Genomic DNA, 24,683 nt, shown 5'->3' with positions numbered 1-24,683 from the left:
TCCCGTACTCTTAGCCTTTTCCTCATTTTATTGTACATTTATAACACTTAACACATAGAGTTGACACTTGAAAGGAGCTCATTTTGTATTACTATTCGTATTGATCCGTGTAGGTTCTCAGTGTTCTGTTACAGTTTTTGTGCCATTAGTTCCACCAAACGGTGCTGTCACTTTTCAGTTGGAATGATTGCAATACCAAGTGGCGAATACTCAATACTTGAACCTTTTTTGGTGCTTTAAAGTTTAACGCACAGTTTTTCTGTATAATTTCAACACAAAATGTAATTTCGCGACAATCTAGAACATTAATATGATCGTATCCCAGCTGGAAGCTGAAGTAGGAATGTTAGAGAGAGTAAGCAAAGGAGTGTGTGGTCACCACTGCACTGTTCTACCTCTCCACCGTCAAGTGTTCCTGGTGGCCAGCAGCATCCTCTACTGTGCTGACATCCTCACTGACATCTACGTAGCACTAGACACACTCTACCGGGGGAATGATCCTGATGTGGGAGCTCTCATGCTCTTCTTTGTGATCGTGCCCCTGATATACGGTAACTACATCACCCAGAGCAACCGGTTTGGAAGAGTACGGTTCGTAAACCCTGCTAAAAATATCTTCAGTTTGGATAAAAAAAGGATCACTGGGCGACCCTTCCTGCGAACAATCGCACCGTACTGCTGGGATTCTCCCGCGCACGTGATGTTCAATATTTTGTGTTTGTTGCAGATGGGGATCTTGATAGATGTGATGGAGATGCTGATGCACAGGAATCAGGAAATACCCAATATTGGACAGAAGTACTCTCACTATTGTTACGTCCGGCGCTTAGAGGTAGGTTTCTAGATTATAAAGTTTGCAGCCAGTCTGTTTTTAAGCACAACTTCGTCATTAATAATAATTTTTTGTCAATATTTTGGGTATAAAGTTAGTTTATTTGGTGATGCATTCTCCCTCATATCAATTGTTTGATTTCAGGTGATGTTGGAAAACTGTCCTCAGCTTATCCTCCAAGTATGCGCCCTAACAAAAGACCAAGGCTGGCTAATAAGGACAATAGGAACTGTGGGAAGCATCACTTGCACCACAGAGATAAGCCACAACAGTGTTACTCCAAATGATGTCATCAGACTTGTCTCCCTCATTTTCACTGTTGTTGCTCTACCTTTAGCTCTGTGTGCTGACGAAGAGGCCGGAAGGTACTGTTCTAGACCTAGCTACGATCTAGTGAGGGAGGTCAGGGTGTTCGGGGTGATCCCTATCAATCTCCAGCTTATGTTCCTCTACCTTGGGTTCCTCCTCACCATCATTTCTAGGTTAGCTCTCGTGGCCATGTTCTATGTCTACTGTTTGAAGAATAACATTACATTGAAACCATCGTCCTCAGAAAACTTTCCGAATTTGGTGACTCCTCTATGCGTGGAGGCTCACCATATGGTAATGTTTGTGATATATCTGATCAACCAACGATTAGCAGAGACAAACAAATCACTGATAATCATTGAAAAATTGAGGCGAATAAACATGCTCGTCTCCTTTTTCTTTTTTTCATTCAGTGAGGTGTTCTTGATCTTGCTACAGTTCCCTCAACGGTACAGACGGGCCATCAGATCTCGATCCAAAGAACGTGACACCGGAGACGAGAGGTACAAGACCTTCTACCTTCTCTACACATTTAACCTGTTGGAGTTCATTGCAGTCATCATTCTGTTCTCGAAAAACAACATCTTTGACGGCACCCAAGAAGAAGCCACCTGCCCAATTCCGACTCGGCTTGCTGTGATACGAGGTGTCTTTACTCACGATCGTATGATGCGAGGAGCTTATTTCAGCATCATCTGCTATCTCTTTTCTGCAGCCTTCTTCATGTTCTATCACAGCCCTCTCCTGCACCCAGACTCTCTCAAGCAGAGGGCCAATTACAAGACTTCAGACTTCACGATCTATGGAAGAGTCCCATATTGTGAGAGTACCTACACTAAGAAATGCAAGGTGTTAGAAGTTTGTTCATCAGAGGCTAGTGATGAGGATCTTCTGGACAAAACTGGTGGAATACAGGTGGCTGATGAACCAGTCAGTTAGGGATGTTCAACTTGCTGGCGGCTGGTGTAGAGGTGACGTCATAGTCACGTGACCTCAGTGTAGAGGTGACGTCATAGTAACGTGACCTCAGTGTAGAGGTGAAAGAGAGTGTGATTAGGGAGTAATTGATGATTATAGCATGAGCGAATGAAAATGGCCGTATGATGGTAAAAATATGAACGAATCTATACTGAAAAGATACCAAGGATTGTTTTGGTGGTTAAATTTGAGTATGATTCAGATTCATCGTTGTAAATATTTGCTGACTTGCTTCATTTTTTAATAATTTAAAAAACCGATTTTAGTTATAATTATATCTTTACTTGTAATGAGAAAGAGTTCCAACTTTTTAGATTTTTATAATTTTCTTTTTCGCTTTTAATTCTTGATTGATAAGTTGTCAAAATCAAAAAACATTTTATTTTGATTCAGTGGTTAATTCCGTAGCTTATATTGTTTGTTCATTTTCCCCACTGATTTTGTGGGCACTAACATAGAAAGTTCTTGATTTATCATAATCGTGATGCTGCGTGAGAACTTGCTTATTCATTTTTAATTTAATTCAACTTCTTGTAGCATAGATTCTGGAACAATCCTTCAAATAAGGAGCAAATTAACAGAAGTATTACTAACTTTCTTGTTGGATTTAAGAATTGTTGAGCAAAGAGCTGAGAGAAAGAAAGCTGCTCGGAGTCCCTTCGTGCTGGCTGAGCTTCGGCGTTTTTTTCTTCCTCTTTAATGGCGTCGACTCGACTGTTCCAATCCTGACACAAGAAAGAGTTACTTTTTATTCTGATCATGAACGCAAACAACGTCCCGTTTTTATTTTACAGTTTTGGAGTTTGATAGTGTGGTTGCCTACGGTCCGATCCGCAAGGACAGTGTGAGTTATTCAATAAATATTTTAACGAACAGTTTACAGAGGGTAGTGATTATGATATAGATATCGACTTTTCCAGTGACCGTGATTTTCAGGTCAATTTCGACACTTGTAAAATCAAAGGTTTACTTGAAAATATTGATCCAAGTAAAGCGCAAGGGGCCGACAATATCCATGGAAGAATTTTAAAGTACTGTTCAGTGAGCCTGTCTAAGCCTCTTGCTATCCTTTTTGAAGCCTCTTATAAAACTGGATGTATTCCAGCAGATTGGAAAATGGCAAACGTTGTTCCAGTTCATAAAAAAGGCTCTAAAATTGAAGTTAACAACTATAGGCCAATTTCTCTGACAAGCATTATTATGAAAGTTTACGAAAAAGTAATCCGGGATGAATTGCTCAATCGATGTGAACATCTTATTGATCAACGTCAACATGGTTTTATGAGTAGGAAATCATGTACAACTCAGCTAGTAAATTTCTGTGACAGCTTAGCCCTATCTCTCAATGACAATGTTCGCACTGACATAATATACTTTGATTTCCAAAAAGCTTTTGATTCTGTCAACCACGACATAATTCTGTTGAAGCTCAAAGAACAATATAACATTGATGCATCTCTACTGAGATTCTTCAAGTGCTACCTTGAAAACAGATACCAAAGGGTTGTCATTGGAAATAAAATGTCTGCTCCCTGTCAGGTTAGAGCAGGTGTCCCCCAGGGCTCAATTTTAGGGCCTACTTTATTTATACTTTTTCTTAATGACATTACAGAGGATTTGTCACCGGAAACAAATATAACCATGTATGCTGATGATACAAAAATATGGCGTAGAATCACGTCCCAGGATGACCATTGGCTGCTCCAGCGGGATATTAACAGTCTTCAAAATTGGGCTCATCATAATAAGATGGTGTTTCACCCTTCAAAAAGTCACGTTCTTTCTATTACCCGAGCATATTCTATGAATCGTAGTGTTAATTTTGTGTACTCAATGAATGAAACGGCTATCGAATACACAGACATTGAAAAAGATCTTGGAGTACATATCAATAGTAAGTTAGATTGGTCACATCACTGTGATATGATATACTCTAAGGCTAGTCAGAGGTTAGGCCTTCTAAAAAGAACATGTTACTTCACCAAGAACACTAAAAAACGTCGGGCCTTCTATCTATCTCAGGTTAGAAGTCATTTCGAACACTGCACAATTGTCTGGCGGCCTCATTCAGAAACCTCGGTGGAGAAACTTGAATCGATACAAAAAAGAGGTATCAAGTGGATCCTTAATGATATTTACTTGAGCCTTAGGGACAAAAAAAGGTATTTCATAGCGTGTAAGGAACTAAATATCCTTCCACTCTCGGTAAGGTTTGATTACAAGGATATATTATATTTTCATAATATTTTTTATGACATGTCAGTTGTGACATTTCCACCTTACTTACGACGTTTCACGGGAAGTAGGTTAAGGCGATCACATCTAGACGATCTCAGTATGATTAGTGACATTTCTCCTCAAGTTCCACAAAACCTTACGTCAAGCCAGACCAGATGTTCAGGCATATCTAAGTCTTACTTTTACAGAGCACACATTCTTTGGAATAAACTCCCTTATGAATTAAGGGAAATCTCAAGGCCATCCGTGTTTAAAACCCATTTAAACGACCATATAACATCCTCTGACAGTTAAACAATTTACCTTAATGTAACTATATTGTCTAAATATAAATTGATAAAAAGTATAATTAATAAAATATGTTAAATAAAGTGTGTTTATAATTATGATTTATGGTACATTGTTATTTATTATATTTATATTTTAGGCTGTAACCTTATTAGTTCAATGGAATAAACCTAGCATGCCTTGGTTGCAGCATCGCTTCACTTATAGGTGCATTTAGGGCCCGATGTAATTGCTATGATCAGTTTACTGGTCAACTGGTGTTTCGGTGTCCCTTATTTTGTTTACACTCGGTCACTTGTCAAGGCATGTAAGGTCATTCGGCGATATTTTCTTTGAAATAAAATGATGTATTTGTGTAACAATTTGAAAGTTTATTGATTAAAAAAAAATAGACTCATGGCAATTGTCAATCCACTTTCAACTCAAAGAACAAACACCAGCCATTTTAGAATACTCGAATACAAGTAGTCACCTGCAGTTTTTCGTTGAGTTTTTGATTAAGTTTTTCCAGATTAACCTTCAGCTTATCTTTCTTTACGTTACTTGAAGTCTGGAGTATGATGGAGCGGGTGACAGGGAACTTTATTTTGGTTCCCAGGAGAGCAATGACTCGTTCCCGGACTTTGTCGTCGTTAGGAATAACACATCTGTAACAGGATGTGCTGCGGGTTATAGGCGAGTTACCTAGACAAGATTGGTGAGTTACCTAGACAACATGAACTAGTTACCTAGACAAGATTGGTGAGTTACCTAGACAACATGACGTATTAGTTACCTAGACAAGATTGGTGAGTTACCTAGACAACATGAACTAGTTACCTAGACAAGATTAGCGAGTTACCTAGACAACATGACGTATTAGTTACCTAGACAAGATTGATGAGTTACCTAGACAACATGAACTAGTTACCTAGACAAGATTGGTGAGTTACCTAGACAACATGACGTATTAGTTACCTAGACAAGATTGGTGAGTTACCTAGACAAGATTGGTGAGTTACCTAGACAACACAAGCTTATTACCTTGGTAGCATCGGTAAGTAACCTTGTGAAAATAAGTGCATTTTTTCTCATTTACAAAAAAGGGGACAGGTAAGTTATCGTAATTTTCATTGGTGAATAACCCTGACAGAAATTTGAGTTTTAACTTCAGTAAGTATTGAGCGAAGTAATATTTAAAAAACTGATAAAACACAGAACTTAAGCGAGTTGTAACCTGGATCCAGCACAGAGCCCTCTACACTCGATATCCCTGATGCAGTGATACGCACAAACTGGTTTACAGCTACTCTTACAGTCCACCTCACAGGCTTTCAGTGCGGCGTCCTGCTGCTGGGCTGTGTAGTGCTCACACTTTGATAGGAAATCTGAACAGAAGGACCATCATGCTAGCAATAAAGGAGATTTGTTGTTGTTGTCTCATTATCCGAGAGTAATGGAACCATTTACACTTAAAGAGGGAACGTTTCAATGTTAAATGCTTGTAAGACTTGAATAGGTAATGGTGAGTAAACCGTAAAGAGGTTTTATTTATGAGCATATTTTAATATTCAGGCCCTTACTAGAATGTTTAACGATTCAGGGGACACTGGTCAGAAGAATGGGCTAGGAAATAATAAACACAATACAAATCAGCATCTTAAAATCTCTACCTGAAGTATCCAGATCAAGATCTAGAGATGTCATGAGCGTTTCCAGCTCCTCACTCGTGAACTCAGAAGAGTCTATAGTGATCGGGGCTGAATCATCCGCTCTTGTTATCATGCTCACCTTACCGTCCGAGGACGAGTCAACAGAATCAGGTTGGGGGCAGAGTGTGGCTACTTTTTGACCAGATAGACCTATCATGTCTGTCTGGTCTGATATTGAACGGTTAACCGGGGGTCTCTTTACTTTTTTACTGCTTTTTGTCCAGCTTTTGTTGGAGGAAGGGCGACAGTTTTCTTCAAAGTCTTTGACGTTTCCGTGGTAACTGACCTTGTTTTCAACTTTTGTTTTCCATTTCGTTACTTTTTTGCCGGAGTCCCCATGACTAAACTTCTCGACCAGTTCTATTGTGGTAGATTCCGCTAGATTATCATTGCAATGGCCAACCTAATAAAGGAGGGGTTCATCAATACTTAATACTCGTTCATGTTTCAAAACGATATCATATTAACCTGTTCAATAGTCCAACTAACTTAAGTACTAACAAAGTGTACCCCGGAATAATTTGGTAACTTATTAAATTTAATATTAAATAATCAAATAATTAATATCAATACAAATAAAATAAGTTCGAATCTTTAGCTTTAAGTTTGACTAATGACGATTATTATGTTAAAGATGAAATGCTACAAATACTTTTAGCTGTCAATAACTAACCTTGTTCCTCCCTGATTTTGATCTCAGATCTGCCAGTTTGTGAGTTTTCTTCTTGGCACTAGCTCTAGTAGTGGGAGGAGCAGAGCTGATGTAGTTGGCAGCACTCCTATTTGGAACAGGAGAAAGTCTGGAGGGAGGGGGACGTCCCGGGGTAAACAGCCCTTTTATTGAGAGCTTTCTGGTGTATTTAGCGATACTGCCCCGGGCCTTGGTGTAGTTACTGACCCGGATCCTTTTGTCTGTACGAACCTTGGGTGCTGACTTTAGACGAGCGATTGGTGGTGATTTAAACAGTTTCCTATCCATCTTAGCGGAGAGGGTGTCAAGCTGGAGATTTATCTGAGAGAGTCGAGGGTTTGACCGATTGTTGAGACGGCTACTGAAGTCTGGCAAAACCATCGGCACTGGCCGCGTTGAATGATGAAAGAATGCAGCCTTGCCAAGAGTTGTGACCTACTGACGTCTAAAGTACCACCGGCTGCGATCGTCACGCCAGCAGAGTCAACCAGTTTAAGTGTTATGTATCTAACTTTGATTGAATTAGTTTTAGAATGCATGACAACTGCGAGAGGAAGTTTGGGAGCGTGATTAATGAGGTGTGAGAAATCGGTAATTGGTTTTATTCATGAATTTTTGAGACATATCTATGAAAAGGATAAACTGCACGTCGAAAGCTAAACTGCAGCTTTCGGTCATTCATTTCAACTATCTTGGTCATTTCCAAAGAATTTACTCATTGTCGTAAATCATACTATCAACTATGTACGAAAACGTTTCGTTAAAGAGCATTTTTACATATGTTAACTCATACCATATTGCCGGAAAGATTCATTGTCATGAAACAACCATTACCAATATGCACCGTTACTAATACTGTATTCAAAAAGTGTCAACTTAATTTTGGCAATATCTTTCCTTCTTCAGGGCTGAAGTATGACTTAAAATATGCACTATGGGCAGAAACTAGCACCAGTGTTTGGCAGCTGTATTTCCTGGATGATGCTTGAACAAAGGGAGCATTCTAGCAACAAACAATGTAGTCATCAACTATCAGCAAACTCCAAACATTCGCCATTCAGGACACAGTTCTGTTGCAATTGTGCCAATCAGAGACTTTCTGAATATCACGAGGATAAATCTGCTGACTCTCCAAATATACCCGGTTTCAGTCATGCATTATAGTGCTCACTATTTCGGCCTGTATATCTTGACAAACCTTTAGATTACATTTCAACCCTATATGGTCTACGCTTCATCCTAAAATCGAATGCCTTTGACCCATTTTGTGGTAGGAATGCAATTTTTCATTCAACCGATTTTCCTTGTATTAGTTCTCACAAAACCGAGGTAATCTTATTTTTATAAGATTTAAAATTAAACTCGAAACAATTTCTCAAAACAGTATAGATTTAGTGATTACGCAATACATAACATCGATTAGATTCCTTAAATCTGTCACCGTCGATTTTAGAATCGCCCTAGCACTCTGAAATTTGACAAAACCAAGCCCTGAAAAAGTAACCTCCCATTAAATCGACTGTCGCAGCACGGGATCTCTGTTTGACCTGGACTGGGTGCAGAAAATAAACACGAGGACACGTGATGAAGGCGTGAGGATGCCGTTTAACCGAGTGGTAGAGCGAGGCCGGGACGGGCCCCGGGGGTGTGTCGATAAGATACCAACCTGTCACCACTTCATGGTGGATTACGATGCTTGTAGTGCTGACTCTAAATACTTTGAGTTTATTGAGCCCAATTGTATGGCTACATGTGGTCTTTGCTCTTACGATCAAGGTATATTATATAAGTTATAGTTAACAAGGTATATTATATAAGTTATAGTTAACAAGGTATATTATATAAGTTATAGTTAACAAGGTATATTATATAAGTTATAGTTAACAAGGTATATTATATAAGTTATAGTTAACAAGGTATATTATATAAGTTATAGTTAACAAGGTATATTATATAAGTTATAGTTAACAAGGTATATTATATAAGTTATAGTTAACAAGGTATATTATATAAGTTATAGTTAACAAGGTATATTATATCAGTTATAGTTAACAAGGTATATTATATCAGTTATAGTTAACAAGGTATATTATATAAGTTATAGTTAACAAGGTATATTATATAAGTTATAGTTAACAAGGTATATTATATAAGTTATAGTTAACAAGGTATATTATATAAGTTATAGTTAACAAGGTATATTATATCAGTTATAGTTAACAAGGTATATTATATAAGTTATAGTTAACAAGGTATATTATATAAGTTATAGTTAACAAGGTATATTATATAAGTTATAGTTAATAAGGTATATTATATCAGTTATAGTTAACAAGGTATATTATATCAGTTATAGTTAACAAGGTATATTATATAAGTTATAGTTAACAAGGTATATTATATAAGTTATAGTTAACAAGGTATATTATATAAGTTATAGTTAACAAGGTATATTATATAAGTTATAGTTAACAAGGTATATTATATAAGTTATAGTTAACAAGGTATATTATATAAGTTATAGTTAACAAGGTATATTATATAAGTTATAGTTAACAAGGTATATTATATCAGTTATAGTTAACAAGGTATATTATATAAGTTATAGTTAACAAGGTATATTATATAAGTTATAGTTAACAAGGTATATTATATAAGTTATAGTTAACAAGGTATATTATATCAGTTATAGTTAACAAGGTATATTATATCAGTTATAGTTAACAAGGTATATTATATAAGTTATAGTTAACAAGGTATATTATATAAGTTATAGTTAACAAGGTATATTATCTTCCTGGTGGATTACGATGCTTGTAGTGCTGACTCTAAATACTTTGAGTATATTGAGCCCAATTGCATGGCTACTTGTGGTCTTTGCTCTTACGATCAAGGTAGTTAGGGGGGGGGGGGGATCCAGGTATATTATATAAGTTATAGTTAACAAGGTTAAATTTATGTAGGGCCAAAACAATGCACCACTTTAAAACAATGAATGCTTTTTCTTTACCAGGAATTTTTTGTTGACTAGATCGGTAAAAGTTTTGAACGGTCCAAATTATGCAGAGTAAGAGAATTGTGCACGCTTCGTTGACTTGTGTGTACATTATAACCGAGAGAGAGTAGCTATGGGAGTGAGGGGTTGAGAGTGAGGGGTTGGGAGTGAGGGGTTGGGAGTGAGGAGTTGAGAGTGAGGGTTTGGGAGTGAGGGGTTGGGAGTGAGGAGTTTAGAGTGAGGGTTTGGGAGTGAGGGGTTGGGAGTGAGGGGTTGGGAGTGAGGGGCTGGGAGTGAGGAGTCGAGAGTGAGGGTTTGGGAGTGAGGGGTTGGGAGTGAGGGGTTGGGAGTGAGGGGTTGGGAGTGAGGGGTTGGGAGTGAGGGGTTGGGAGTGAGGGGTTGGGAGTGAGGGGTTGGGAGTGAGGGGTTGGGAGTGAGGGGTTGGGAGTGAGGGGTTGGGAGTGAGGGGTTGGGAGTGAGGAGTTGGGAGTGAGGGGGGTGAGGGGTTGGGAGTGAGGGTTTGTGAGTGAGGGGTTGGGAGTGAGGGGTTGGGAGTGAGGGGTTGGGAGTGAGCATCATGTTAATCGATATGAGTTAGTTAGATGGTTAATCAACCAGTTTAAGTCGACAAATACTTAATACATGTTTATTATATTGTATTGTATAACTATAAGTACCGAGTTAAAACCAGGTGTTCACAGTACTGCAGCAACTGTTGGCATGACAACAGCGACTGTTCATGGCATGATTCACAAAAACTCACAAAATCATAAATTACACATTTACTACTCACGCTAGTCAGGGGGCAAGACGGTTGGCCAAGCTATTCGCCATATTCACTGTTCATGACCACTGTACCGTTAAAACGTCCTAATTACAAAAACCGCTAACTTCAACTTGATCGTGGTTAACTCCAACCAAGTCACCTGCCCTCCGCATGCAATCCAATATCCTTCCCAGATTGTAGCAACAACATAGGCGAGCAGTACTGCCAGTTCTTTGACGAGAACTACTCCGCATGCAATCCAATATCCTCCTACTTCTACTATGTCAGTGCCAACTGTAAGTCCTACTGTCGCGTTTGTCCCTACCACGGATCTGTTGGTAAGTAACTTCATGCCCACTAACTGTCGACAGATCTTGTCCGGCAATCAGATTGAAAAATTTCCTAACCGATCGAAATAAACTTCAGTTTTATAATTTCCCAAGTTCGACAGATAATTTTAAAAAGATACGCCACAAAATACCGAAATTTTTAAAGAGTCTGTCTAACGCTTGGCTGTGTCCCACGTCAGAGTTTTGCGAGGATTTTGTCTCGAAAGAAGACTGTGAGTTTTTTAAAGAGCAGTACGATGGTTGCAATCCGGAGTCCACCTACCACAACTACGTATCCGCAAACTGCAAGAAGTTCTGCGGCATTTGCAGTCCAGAGGAAAATCCAGGTCGGTACAGGGATGGTAATCATGACACTTTCCATGGGTAAGGGAGCTGGTCAATCTAGCGAATTATCTTCTTAGACGTCTAGATTCGTTGTCGTCTACCAAAATCGAAGGTATAGTTTGTGTTCTATTCCATAAAATTTGACAAATAAATAATAATAATCGATGAGTTTTGCCCTTGAATTTCAGACGCCTATACCCCAACTCAAAATGTTTCAGTTTGTCTAGACACGTTGACGGACCCGGAGGATCCAGACAAAACCCCAGAGGAGGTGTGTGGCTCGATGGAAGAGCAGTGTGAATCTTGGGGACCTCTCGGTATTGTTATGAAGGACAAGTGTAGGGCTACCTGTGGGTCCTGCAGGGTAAGGGGACTCACTTCTCAGTGGAACTTATAAATAATGGGACTCACTTCTCAGTGGAACTTAGAAATAAGGGGACTCACTTCTCATTGGAACTTATAACTGTTCTGATGAGCCAACTTCAAGCACTCGATCAGGATATGATTGCATAGAGACAAGAGATAATGAATCGATGATTTTATCAAAAACTATTAAAAACATTGAGTATGCTGGTCTATGGATAAATCGGAGTCTTATGCAAGTAAAATGTTTTAAATAAAGTGTCTGCTATCCATGATGTATAGATGAGACGCCGTATCTTTATATTTATTTTTATCGTGTTTATCGGAACCCGGAAAATAGTTGTCAAAACTATTTACCATGAAAAAGTTACCTTGGGTTTGTTTGAAGATATCTAGCATGCACAGTTCAACAAATTATATAAAATGGGAAAACTGTCTTACTTTTGTTATGCAATATTTTAATGGGCCACGCGTTGTACTGAAGTACAAATAAGGAAATATAAATACACCAACAAATTCTACTTAGCAAATGAGTTTGAGGCACACGTACCGTTTAAAGGCCATGTTTAACATTTTGTTGCAGATAAATACTTACGAAAACTCTGCCTGATGCTAATAGTGGTATCACCAACGTTTATTTCAACGGACATTTACATCAAGCAGAGATTAGGGGAATTTAAACTCAGCAAGTAAAAACGATTAGCGCTAATAAGTATGGGTGCTAGACAGACAAGACGAGGAGGTTTGTAAACAGAGAAAAAGTGAGGGCTTTTACTGGACTGCTTGTTGATGGTTGAGATCTTATCACAATCATGGGCGAATTAAAGGGGCCCTTTATAAGGCCACGCGATTTGTTCTGATTGATTGAGTATGAGAAACGTTAGATGACTGAAAGGTCTCGATTTCCATGTCCAGTCGTTTTCAATTGAGTATAGTTGAAATCGTGGTCACGAAACTTTCAACATGCGTGTCATTTGAAATGGGCTGCTCGTTTTCGAGAACATTTAATTTGAAAATTGTTTGATTTTTTCCTGTTTCTGATTCTTGAGAATATTACGACTAGCTTTTTAATAGCAAAAATCTGCAGTCTTTCCAAACCGGAAACCACTAGATTAATCAATTTTCATTCCTACAACTCAACAACCAGAGCACTCAATGTGTCTTGATCTTTCACGCCACAAATTAACTGATTTACTGCTATGCCGAATAAATATATATTTGATACAGTGACTGATAGAGGGATCAACTCCGCGCTCCATTGGCTCCAGTGTGAGCGGGTCACGCGTGACCCTGACCTCCTGATTTCAGACTGCGTTATCTCCTGCGGCACACTTCTGTTCCTACTTTGACTAGTTGGTCACCCCAGACTCTGGTTGCTCGGTTGACTGATTGCTCTCAATCGCTGAATGTATGAACTTGCACCATTACTTATAGGGTAATTGCAGCCTCTAATGCATAATGATGGACCTAGCACATTCATGATGAAGTCTAAAACCATTAACCATTTTCGAGTGTACCGAATATTTAGCGCAATATTTACAATTTAGGATTTACGTCGAACTGGAAGATTGTTTTCCTTTGTCCAGACCATCGATTTCAACATTGATCATTAAATTTTCTTTGAATTTGTCACTGCAGAGAACTGCAGTATAAATTAAATTCGCAGTTAGCACATCAAAGGCCTACGCTGATCATCTTATCAATTTGTTGTTAAGCAAGAGGTCCACCTCTGATATCCCACCCCCAGAATGAACGGATCACCAACCACACTACCTAACGGGCTGGTCCTCCGACCGAGTACTCTGAAAGGAGAAGGAATGGGAGTTTGGACCACGAAGACGCTCCCCGCTGGACTGAGAATCGGACCTTTTGAAGGAAAGATTGTTCCTGTGGAGAAGATTGGGCAACTTGCCGACACCAGCTCTATCTGGGAGGTTTGTTCACGCTTTATCTATTTGTTAAATTGGATCTTCTGATCTTTTTTAGATTTAGGATTCATAAAATACTAATTGTCCGGCGTCTGATGGAAGCTGATCGTTTTGAATTAGCCGATAACATTTTGGAGTAGGGATTTTGTTACCAGCGAGCAATAATTTATTAAAATATAGTCTGCATAGACTGCTGAGTAATTTATCGGTGTGCACAATAACTTATCGGCAACTCAATAACAATGAAATTATTCTAACCACCCTATTTCTGTATTGAAGCCTATCAGAAATTCTTAAAGATCTTTCTAGGCTGCATGATTCTTCGCAAAACTTGGTTATACCTCAACCTGCCAAATTTATGTTAAGGCCTATAATCAATCAGTCTTAAACGTTCATTTTGTTTTTATAACATTTTTGCACTACTAAGCAATAAATTCTTAGACCTTTTATCGAAAACTAATAAAATGTAGTTTTATTTACATTGAATTTAACCCAAAAACAATTGCTGCATAAAATTTGTTAAATAAACTTGTCAAAGGTGAAGATTGGGCCATTTGAAAATTGGGTTCAACAAGATAAACGACTAAACGTTGTTCAAAACATTACAGCCATCTTGCCATCCCATCTAAATTTTAAGTCCATTGGCAGGCAATGATAATAAGATAATATAAATGGATATGTAAAGCATAACTATGCGGACGCTAAAAAACTTCCAATACATTTATAACACAGGCTGAGGTATATTAACGTTTTGTAAAGTTGAATCATAAGATTTATCAGCATTCAGCATCTCTGTAATCATAGTTATTTGCTTGCTTTGAGTTTATAGATGAGGTTCAAACAGTCTTAAGTGTCATTGAATTTATTATTTGTATTGTACGATCTTATCTATAGTTCATCTTGAATGTAAGACTGAGTACTGACTGTACAGTTTCTATTTCCAACGGTACCTGCTGATTAATCAGTGATCCGTTACGATCTATGACAAATACCAATTCGTATTATACTATCGAAACAATTGATCATCGTTGCACTTTGTACAAATATAAAAAATGTTAAATTCAATAACGGACCCACAAGTGATCAATTGAAGGTATGTTCTTTATCAGATCTAATAGGTAACTTTATAAACAGGACAATAGGTTCGCAATATTTGTCAGGGCCAATGTAAATGCCAATCGACTCAAGACTTTCGAACAGCAAAATCAAGGATTGATGTAGCAAACGCCGAAAAATATTCGCAAGTGCATTGTGCACTGGCTAGGTGGCATTGTGGTTAGAGCATCCGCCTTCTGCGCAGAAGGTTCAGGGTTCGAATCCCAGTGTCACCTAGTCTAGGGAGTAGCTAAGGATCCATTGGATCTATGCGATCTCCTCAGTCGACTCAGCCGAATGATAGGAAACTTGATTGAGGGTTAAATGAGGAGGGGTACCTGTTAAAAGTTCAAAAAACTTCCTAGGATACCCCTTCAGTGCATACTGTAAACTACTACTACTACTACTACTACTATTAACTATTGTGCATACTATTTGTGCATACTATTAAAATCTGCTGAACCATGACGATATATGGTCATTAAGTTGTAGACCAGTTTAGTCCATTATCATTATCATTATTATGCACATTTTAATTTCAAACATGATCAGTGACACCGGTTATCTTGTAGTTATTAGGAAAATCAATCACAATTTTTATAGTGAACATTTTTTATAGTTAACATAGCCTTCGTAAAGAATAAAGATACACTATTCTATTTAACTGCTGGTGTAAAACTAAAAGAAAGCATGGAAATAAATAATAATGATGGACGATAGGAATTGCAAGCTATTTATTATTCTCTGTAGTTCCTCTATAAACAATTGATAAGATATCGTATATTCATTTTCAAGAGTTTTTCAGAGAATGGTTCAGAAATCTCAGAGCCCATAAGCACTTCTTTGTAAGACTCGTTACACATTATGATGATACAGTTTCTAGTTTTGTAACATATTTACTGATTATGTGTATCTATAAAAAGTTTCCAGCCTTCAGTTTGATCGATCAATTCCTAATTCTTATATTTATTTCAAAATAAAATTCTTTTGATGCTAGACCACTAATAAGAAGCATTGCCAATTTTCGGCATGTGCATCATCAATATCTAGCTGATTCAGCTGAGTACGGTGCACAGGTCGTTGATCGGTATAAGCCTTGCTCTGAGAGGGTTCGGCTAAGCACCTGCAGTAGGAATACCAAATATCAGGAATTAAGGAAGTAAGGAATTGGCTTGACCCACACTTTAATAGAACTGCTGTGACATCTCACCTTACCCTACAACAAAACGTGGGGATGATTTAATTCATACTACAAAACATGGGGATGATTTAATTCAAGACCAACTTTGTGTCATATTTTCAAATTAAACTTGGGGTCAAGGCAATTCGCTTATAACCTGATTTTTGGTATCCAATCTGCAGGTGCTTAGCCAAACGGTCCAAGAGTAAGGTTACTTCTGGTCAACGACCTGTGCACCCATACTCAGAAATAGATAAATCAGTGCTATATTTCTAACTTCAGACCATGTTTATCGCTGCAATATAACCGATCATCGAGAGTGTCTGCCTCTCAGATTCCCAGCCTCTGGTGTTCTGAAGCTGGTTAATTAGCACCATTACCGGGTCCGGGGGACACCATCTTCCAGACCATGCTCAGCCAATGCAGTCATTCTCTAACACCCACCGTAATTAGAGGTCCTTCCTAAAACTTCTCCCCATTCAGCTGGATAGTTAGTGTCCCCCGGGGATTGATTTATCATAATAATCACAACAATTCCTAATCACATAAGGTCTGCCTTTAGAGCCCTAAAATTAGCGAGAACCAGGCTATGGCGACAGAGGCTTGGGTGAAGCGTCCACCGCTTACATTTTAATTTGCGGCTTTTGCTGTCTAACGTCAGGTCTGTAACGAGCCCAAAACTGAATGGAGACCGTCTGGATTGGTTAGACGTAGGGCTAGATCATCCCCGGTCCTAGGGTTCAACCTCGACCTCAACCAATGAGACTCACACGGCTGACATGTCGACCAGTCACGCCACTGGACACCCCGCAGCTTTACCCAGTACAATTTGTCAGGCCGGTAAATGTTAGTGTTCTGGTCTCGTGACAAATGGGCAGCTCTAATTCCATTGTTAACAGGGAAAAACTGAGTACTACGGCTAACAGAGCATAACTAATACGGCTGATCATTATTACAGACACGCGCGTCATAACAACGCTAAAACATGGGCTCGGGCAATTGGAATCAGTCCACTTGTTCGCTCTTGTCAGGTGAATCAAATAAAGGGGAGAGTATTAGGCACCAAACACCTTTAGGCACCTTGCTTCAATCCGTGTAACTTGTTATTTGGGGTTGCTAAATATGCCGTATTAGACGAGGTTAAATATGCCGAATTAGACTTTACGAGAAAAACAAACGGCATTTTAAGACAAAAGTGGTACTATGGAATGTAAGATTTTGACGGTGATCACGTTATTTGAGCCGTTCAATCTGTAAGCAACACCCTCTAATACAGTAGCTTGATTAATAGTTACAACAAGGGCAGTACCCTGTTTATGTTAACGAGGAAATAACATTGTCACTGCTACAAGAACACATTGTTACCACAAGAAGAACACAATGTTAGTGTAACCACAATACCAAGGTACTACTGTAACCACAATAACAACATGTTTTATTATGTAACCACGACAACAACACTCTGTAACCATAACAACCCCTTCAGGTACACGACAGGTTTGGGAAGGTGCTGTTTGCGGTTGACGGGAGGGAGAGTATACACTGGATGCGGTACGTGCGGTACGCCCGGCACGAGGGAGAGAAGAACCTGGTCGCTATCAGTACGAGCGAAACGTCTACTACAAAACTGTAAGTCTTTTCAACATTTTAACATTTTAACATGATTTTAACATGATTTTAACATGATTTTAACATGATTTTAAAATTTTAACATTTTATGACAATCATTTTAATTGGCTCACATTTTAATGTTTTTGGGGACACAAAGTTTTAGCTCTTATGATGTACATGATGCTGACACCATCACTTGGCAGGGAAAGGAAGTGGGACCCAACACTGAGTTGTTGGTATGGTACAGCACTAGCTACGCTCAAACCCTCAAAATACCGTCAGCTGGACAAATCACACCTGACGGTAAGATATATTGTTTATTGTAACTTTAGTTCGTAGAGCAACAACTTACATTGTACATTTTTACATTTAAGGGCCTTTTGTGCTTTCAAAATCCAGATCCATCGCCATATAATATTTTATATTTGTATTCGGCATTACTAGAAACACCTTCCTGGAAATCTAGATTTTACGAATATTTTCCATCAATTGTAGGATAAAAGCACCATTGCAATAAAGAGCCCATCATTTAGTGATAGTGAGTTAACAGTGTTAATAACAGTTAACACCCCTGTAAACATACACTGAAGTGCGGAACACAGACTTGCCAGCCACTAGTGGGTCCCTTAATGGACCGTAATGTGAAAGACACTGCAACTAATGCATGGTCAACACTGTTCTAATTGTGGACTGTTGACCCAGCAGTTCGGAATTAGAGTGCAGGTGGGGTGAGGGGAGGCTCTGTTGGGCTGGATTAATGGATCGATTAGATATGGAGATGGGTGGTATAATTCACAGTTATATTACTGCGTCCGACACCGTTAAATCAAATTTCACGGCTGAAGGGCCGCAAGGAAATATTGTAAGCAAATAGGTCGATTAAATAATGGGAAATTGTTGAGTAGTTATCTCCTTTTACGGTTGACTAAACTTGTTATTCTGTCGGGCAGGACAAAGTTAGACAGGCCAGTAAACTTGCTGTTGGGGGTCGTACAAGTATGAGGTCAGGTAGGGAGGGGATTCTCATTTATGGGATCTAACAAAAAGTTGAGATGCTGTAATATTGCTGTTACGGTGCTACTGCTAGCTTGATCTGAGAGTGATCAGTTGGAAAATGGTTGGAAAAGTGGTACCGTTAAAACGAACAGTGCAGATATCTGATATAATGCACTCTATATCGTATTGAAATTGGCAGATAAGTTACTGATCAGATCAAGTTAACAAGACCATTAACCAACTACTGTTTTCAGACAGCGGAGTGTACACGTGCAGACAGTGCAGCAGGAGTTTCTGCTACCCCCTCTCCCTTATAGCTCACTCCAAATACAGCAACTGCTCACCCAACAAAACCATGTTGTGGTGCGACGAGTGCGGCCGAGTGTTCGCCTGGCAGTTCACTCTCCGAGCGCACATTGCACTCGAACACACGGCTCACAGACCCTACGAGTGCGCTCAGTGTGGGATCAAGTTCACCCTTCCCTCCACGTTACAGGTCAGTTGGATTGTTAGGTGTTAAACACAGTGTGATAGTGTGTGTTAGATACAAGGTCCGTCGCGCGGTTAGACTTATACCGTATACGGTTAGAGGTTCAATAATGTAACTTAAGTCTGATCTAATTTCTATAATTTTATGTGGGTGCAAGAGTTTTACCTCGACAAATTTCGGGGGTAAAACTATAAAAGGAAGGTCCCAAAGAGTAAACCCCTCTATGATAAATAATAACCCGTATTTTAGGCTCACACTCGGAGTAAACACAGCCTGACGGAGAAGACCTACAGATGTACTGTGTGTGGCAAAACCTTCCCTCAGAGCTCCCAGCTCCGACGACATCTTCGGACTCACACTGGTAAGTGATCATGAGACTGGAATTGTCATGTTTAATTTAAAATTGCTAAAAAAGAAGAGTTTAAGTTAAATCCCAGCAGTTATACGCAAAATTCTGAACAGTAAAGTCTTTAAATCATTTCAATAATAACTCGAACTCTTACCACTACCAGCCTAAAATTTACACTTAATTTCCTCGTGAAAACAAAGGCATATTTCATCACAGTTTCCTTATAATTTCGATATCTGTGATATTTTTTTAGCTGTGATATATTATTAGCTTCAATGTAAGAATAACTTTTTTTAAAACATGCTTTTTGCAGGAGGTAAGCCGTACAAATGTGAAGAATGCGGAAAATGTTTTGCCGACAGCACCAACCTCCGCTCTCACAACCGCATTCACACAGGTACTACCCAACGATTGAAAGTGAACTTAGATCTAGATATTGACTTCCAAATTCAATGACTTTTTAAAACTTTCAAGATACATTCCTGTTCATATCTCCAGAAAATTATGAAATGCCCCTTTAACCCCAAAAATTTTTCCAGGAGAACGTCCGTTCAAGTGCGAGCACTGTTCACGAAGTTTTGCGGAGGGTAGTACCCTCAAGTCCCACATCCGTACCCACACAGGAGAAAAACCCTTCAAGTGTCAGCATTGTGGCAAAGCGTTCGCTCATCTCTCCTCACACCGTAAACACACCCTCACCCACGAACGACAGAAACGGAGGGAGTCAGGTTACCATGGCAACGACGCTGCAGTCCATGGCAACGTTGAGAATATTGTGGCCCAATATCAGCTCCCCCTGCAACAAGCTAGGAAAGTACCCATCACTCTGATATTTTGAGGAACAGTGGACTTATAAGAATAATAGGAATAGCTGAGTACTGATTAGATACCAGATAGGCAAAAGACTTAATAGGTTATTAGGACAAAACTTCATTAAATTTAATGATTATTATGTAGATTTTAGTACAAACTCTGGTAATCAATGCAAGTAAAGTAATAATAAACATAAATGGCGACTTATATTTTGTTCAGTTTTTTATTAATTTTCTTACAATTTATCAGGATTACCGCAAGAAATATATACAATCATGTTTTTTGTAAATTTAGGTTTAGCATATTTTGATTTCAATACAAAATGATGTACAGTGTGATTATTGTATAAAATTGAGCCAGCAAAGCCCTGGAGAATCCATTATCTGTCATGGATATTCACACACTGTGTGTATACTGTCAATAACCTTGGTGCAAATTTGATGATAGCATGCTAGACCTGAGCGTGACTAACGACCCCAGCTGCCTAAAAATAGTACCTCAAACAATAAGATCCTGGAGATCGTTCCTCATTAACACAATACATTCCTCAATTACAGTCAACATGGTAATTACAGCGCTCAGATAACATCGAGGTGAACATCCACAGTAGAATATGTGGAATGTGTCTCGATCAATGACAAAGGAAGAAACCGATGAAGGAAGATAGAAGAAGAGCTGATAGGGTAAACCTGGAAGAAGAAGAATCTTTATCTGAGACTGCCTCCTCTTTGGGGTCTATTTCTTCTTCTGTTTCCTTGTCTTTAGTATCATCTGGGGAGGTTATACTATTACAGAAGTTGGTACTATTAGGTGTAAATATTGATGAGTGGCAATAATTGATAGGTCGCCTTGGATGAGCGTGTTGAATAATGGAAATAAAGTCACAAATATACATAGAGTGTTATCACGAGGGGGGGGGGGGGGGGGTATCAATTATTGTTATTATGAACCAACCTGAGTCATCATCAACATCATAGTTCTTATTATCGTCTCCTTCGCTGGAGTCTGGGCTGTTGAACATAAGTGATTATGAAACTAAGAGTATAGCAAACTAGCAGTTCATTAATCATTAGCTGTTGAATATAAGTGATTATGAAACTAAGAGTATAGCAAACTAGCAGTTCATTAATCGAAACTATTGTTGTTCAGCCTACATAACAAAGTTAGAATAATGACTAGTGACACTCACCTCTTCCAGCTACTGTTACAGTCGTTATCAGGACAACACTGGATGTCTTTAGTTGGGTCTGTTATCCGGCATCCCGCTTGTTCGCACGTGCAACTGTTAGGATCTGCTATAGCGCAACCTGAACACCACAACATGATCAATCTTCTGTTTGATCAGATCACATGTACCAATATGCTAGCAATCAGGTAGTAAAACGAAAGTGAAAGTGAAAGTAGTACCTGACTGATAGTAAAGGGTACCGTCACCAAGTTTCTGTTTAGAAACGTAACAAGCGTTCTCACTCGGTCTTGTGCATTCCTGTAATGAGGTGGCTTTGTTGAAAACGAACTTGTCGTCTATTTCATTTTTACTAAACACAAATGATAACATCACAATGATGGCTAGTGGCTACTGGCTAGGGAGATCAATTAGAGATCAACGCCAAATTGCAGAAACTAAATTTATGACAAACGTAATTAATGTAAAATACGAGTTTAACTTAGAGCTCCTTAGTCCTTACGTTAATTGAGGAACATTTGCCGTCAAGTGCGAACTGACTGCAACTGTAGCATGTGACACTGCTGGCAACTGAAATAGATGTGAATTCATGTAGTGATCTGACTGATTCTAGTTTTTATTGCATTTAAAGTTACAACTGTTTCATACAATTGACATGAAAACTGGCAGAAAGGTGAGACAAATGTCAAAAGAAGAACAGTTTATATCGATAAGAAATATAAATTATAATAAAAAGCCTAAAGTTACAGTGTCTGACCTGGGATAAGATATGCGAGAGCTAAAATGGCGTATCGGAACATCGCTTCAACTGTTATACACCTGTTTACTGTTTAAGAACATGGTAAGTTGGCATTATCTAACTTTATCTTTCACTAATGTATGATTTCAAATGCTCTATATAATAGTATATAGATATTAAAGTAGTGTTCTTTGTGAATGTGATCAGGTGTGTCCCTCCCTGTGTGCTCTGTTTATTGCACAATCTACTGATGTATCACAATGCTGGCAAGCATGACCGTGCCTCTTATATTCACAATACTATTTACCCTCTTTACTATTTACCCCCTTTACTATTTACCCCCTTTACTATTTACCCCCTTTACTATTTACCCCCTTTACTATTTACCCCCTTTACTATTTACCCCCTTTACTATTTACCCCCTTTACTATTTACCCCCTTTACTATTTAACCCCTTTACTATTTACCCCCTTTACTAGTATACCCCTTTATTGTTTTTCAAGCATTAAGACTCATCGAAAGTAGTTCAGCAGGTATATTTAAGTTCAAAACATTCTAATTTAATTTTAAATATGACAGGAATAAGAAATAGTTATGTGAAGGTTTTTGAGAAATTTGCGCAAAATACGCGCCAGCATGTTATACGAAATTCGGTAAAAAACCCAAAATCGCCATATTCAGGTGCTTTAAAAACCATGTTAAAATTGTGTTAGAGATCTGAAATTTTGCAGGGCGTCTAGACGTTGACCAAATCGACTGTAAAAAAAGTTTCAAGTTTCAGGAGCATCGGGAAATGGGTTTTCTAGAACCCCTGTTTTACAACAGATTGTCGGGACATATACATACAGATATACATACATATATATTCAGGGATAGACGCTTTGCCAGTAAATTATAGCCTGTATTTAAGTGTCCATAGATTCAAAAGTATAAAAGATATAGCCATTTCCGACCACAGGTCTTGCGAATAATTATTTACACTTTAGTTTACATTGTATAAAAAAATTATTTGACGTCATAAACACCCCTTGATGACGTCATCAAGTTAACCGTTTTAAAAACTTGATTTTTGACAAAGTAATCACTTTTAAAATCGATTTTACACCATTAAGAATTAATTTTATTCAAGATTTGAGGACATATTGAAGTTAGATAATTGTTTAAGCATTCTGAAAATCTACCGGAAAGTTTTTCTACCTTGCTCCTTCATAAAGATATTCGTCATTGAAGTTTGTGCTTTTTTGAAGAATTATTTTATAAAAACGTCAATTTTGCGATTTAGTATTCTCTGGTGTTGGGCCATGCCTTGGGTTGTGGAGCTCAGTTCTGCTTCCTATAGGTATACATTGTGCATTAGGCTAGTTTTAAAGTTGAAAATCGAAAAGTTGCACACGTGGGGACACGCCCAAATTGATAGAAAATTGCTAAAATCACTGAAAATTGCTGTTTTCGTCATTTTCTGTCAACTATAGAGTGCCGTTGTGATTACAGTTCTTTTTGAAATACATTGAAACTTTGCAAGCTTATCAAACTATATATAAAACACCAACATGAAAAAATTTACGGCGATTCAGTATTGGATGCGCACGCAACGACCGCTCAAAGTTTGCACGTGCGAAAGGTGAGAATTTTGCTCATTCGTGATTTCCAACAAATTCTGCTTTGCCACGACAGTTTAATGTCATTATATATGAATTTAATGCCAACTTGAATGAGTATAAAGTGGCATATTCAGTCAGTGATCGACTGATATGCTTACCTAAACACAAGAAAATGTTTTTAAAGGAAAAATTTCGAAATCGTTGAAACTTCTTCCTTATTGATGAAGATATCAGTTTATATTTTGTATTTCAACTATATAAAATTAAAGTACCCTGACATTATAATCAAAAATAGATGATATTTGACCAAAACCCATAATCATGGGTAGAGTGGACCGCTGCCAGTGTCTCTCTTTCCCAAACAAAAGGAAATGATATTAATTTGATTGACCGTTCTCAAATGCAAAATGATACCGAGAATGAAATCGGTCGCTCGCTTTTCCCATTCATTTACAATTGTAATACATTAAAAAGAACTACCCGAAGGCAGCTGTACTCGGCAATAAAGTTTCAATAAACTTCAGCTAATTCAATAAGTAATAACTACCACCCTTACCCCGAAATACTAGGTATCGACCCGAACGCAACCCAAAGAGATTTTTACAGCATCTGATTGATGTAATCAATCGAAACTTATTACAATTCGTAAGCCGTGAATGAATGGGAAAAGCGAGCGACCGATTTCATTCTCGGTATCATTTTGCATTTGAGAACGGTCAATCAAATTAATATCATTTCCTTTTGTTTGGGAAAGAGAGACACTGGCAGCGGTCCACTCTACCCATGATTATGGGTTTTGGTCAAATACTATTATACATTGTACAATCTACTGATGTATACTATTGATTAATAGGTTTCCTAGAACAATAC

General features: G+C 38.4%; 3 protein-coding genes across 3 annotated transcripts; 1 reads left to right on the top strand and 2 right to left on the bottom strand.

The window, feature by feature from the left end:
* Nucleotides 1-10,133: 10,133 nt before the first annotated feature.
* LOC134826365 (uncharacterized) lies at nt 10,134-10,601 on the bottom strand. Its single transcript, XM_063838710.1, has one exon. The coding sequence runs from the start codon at nt 10,599-10,601 to the stop codon at nt 10,134-10,136; it is 468 nt and encodes a 155-aa protein (XP_063694780.1).
* A 468-nt stretch (nt 10,602-11,069) lies between these two features.
* On the top strand, nt 11,070-20,318 carry LOC134826364 (zinc finger protein 43-like). The gene is given in 11 exon segments (XM_063838708.1): nt 11,070-11,126; nt 11,284-11,464; nt 11,681-11,798; nt 13,573-13,759; nt 17,515-17,623; nt 17,626-17,657; nt 17,843-17,942; nt 18,890-19,131; nt 19,375-19,486; nt 19,788-19,871; nt 20,014-20,318. Coding segments are annotated over 11 exon segments (1,521 nt in total). The 3' UTR covers nt 20,313-20,318.
* Nucleotides 20,319-20,740: 422 nt separating this feature from the next.
* LOC134811407 (uncharacterized) lies at nt 20,741-21,625 on the bottom strand. The gene is made up of 3 exons (XM_063818202.1): nt 21,477-21,625; nt 21,242-21,297; nt 20,741-21,058 (listed from the first exon to the last, which is right to left on the bottom strand). Exons 1-3 carry the CDS (start codon nt 21,608-21,610, stop codon nt 20,919-20,921), a joined length of 330 nt encoding a protein of 109 aa, XP_063674272.1. The 5' UTR covers nt 21,611-21,625; the 3' UTR covers nt 20,741-20,918.
* Nucleotides 21,626-24,683: the final 3,058 nt, after the last annotated feature.

This window comes from Bolinopsis microptera, chromosome 2 (genome assembly GCF_026151205.1).
Source record: "Bolinopsis microptera isolate Bmic1 chromosome 2, MBARI_Bmic_1.0, whole genome shotgun sequence".
Lineage (NCBI taxonomy): Eukaryota > Metazoa > Ctenophora > Tentaculata > Lobata > Bolinopsidae > Bolinopsis > Bolinopsis microptera.
The sequence above is the reverse complement of the archived record's forward strand: the minus strand, read 5'-3'. Positions and strand labels throughout refer to the sequence as shown.

Excerpts from the sequence above, each read along its gene's own strand:
- LOC134811407 (XM_063818202.1), bottom strand. The coding sequence starts at position 21,610 with ATGTTGTGGTGTTCAGGTTGCGCTATAGCAGATCCTAACAGTTGCACG. Across the intron at positions 21,298-21,476 it reads TGTAACAGTAGCTGGAAGAG|CCCAGACTCCAGCGAAGGAG; the intron begins GTGAGTGTCACT and ends TATGTTCAACAG. Across the intron at positions 21,059-21,241 it reads TGATGTTGATGATGACTCAG|ATGATACTAAAGACAAGGAA; the intron begins GTTGGTTCATAA and ends TAACCTCCCCAG.
- LOC134826365 (XM_063838710.1), bottom strand. The coding sequence starts at position 10,601 with ATGATGCTCACTCCCAACCCCTCACTCCCAACCCCTCACTCCCAACCC.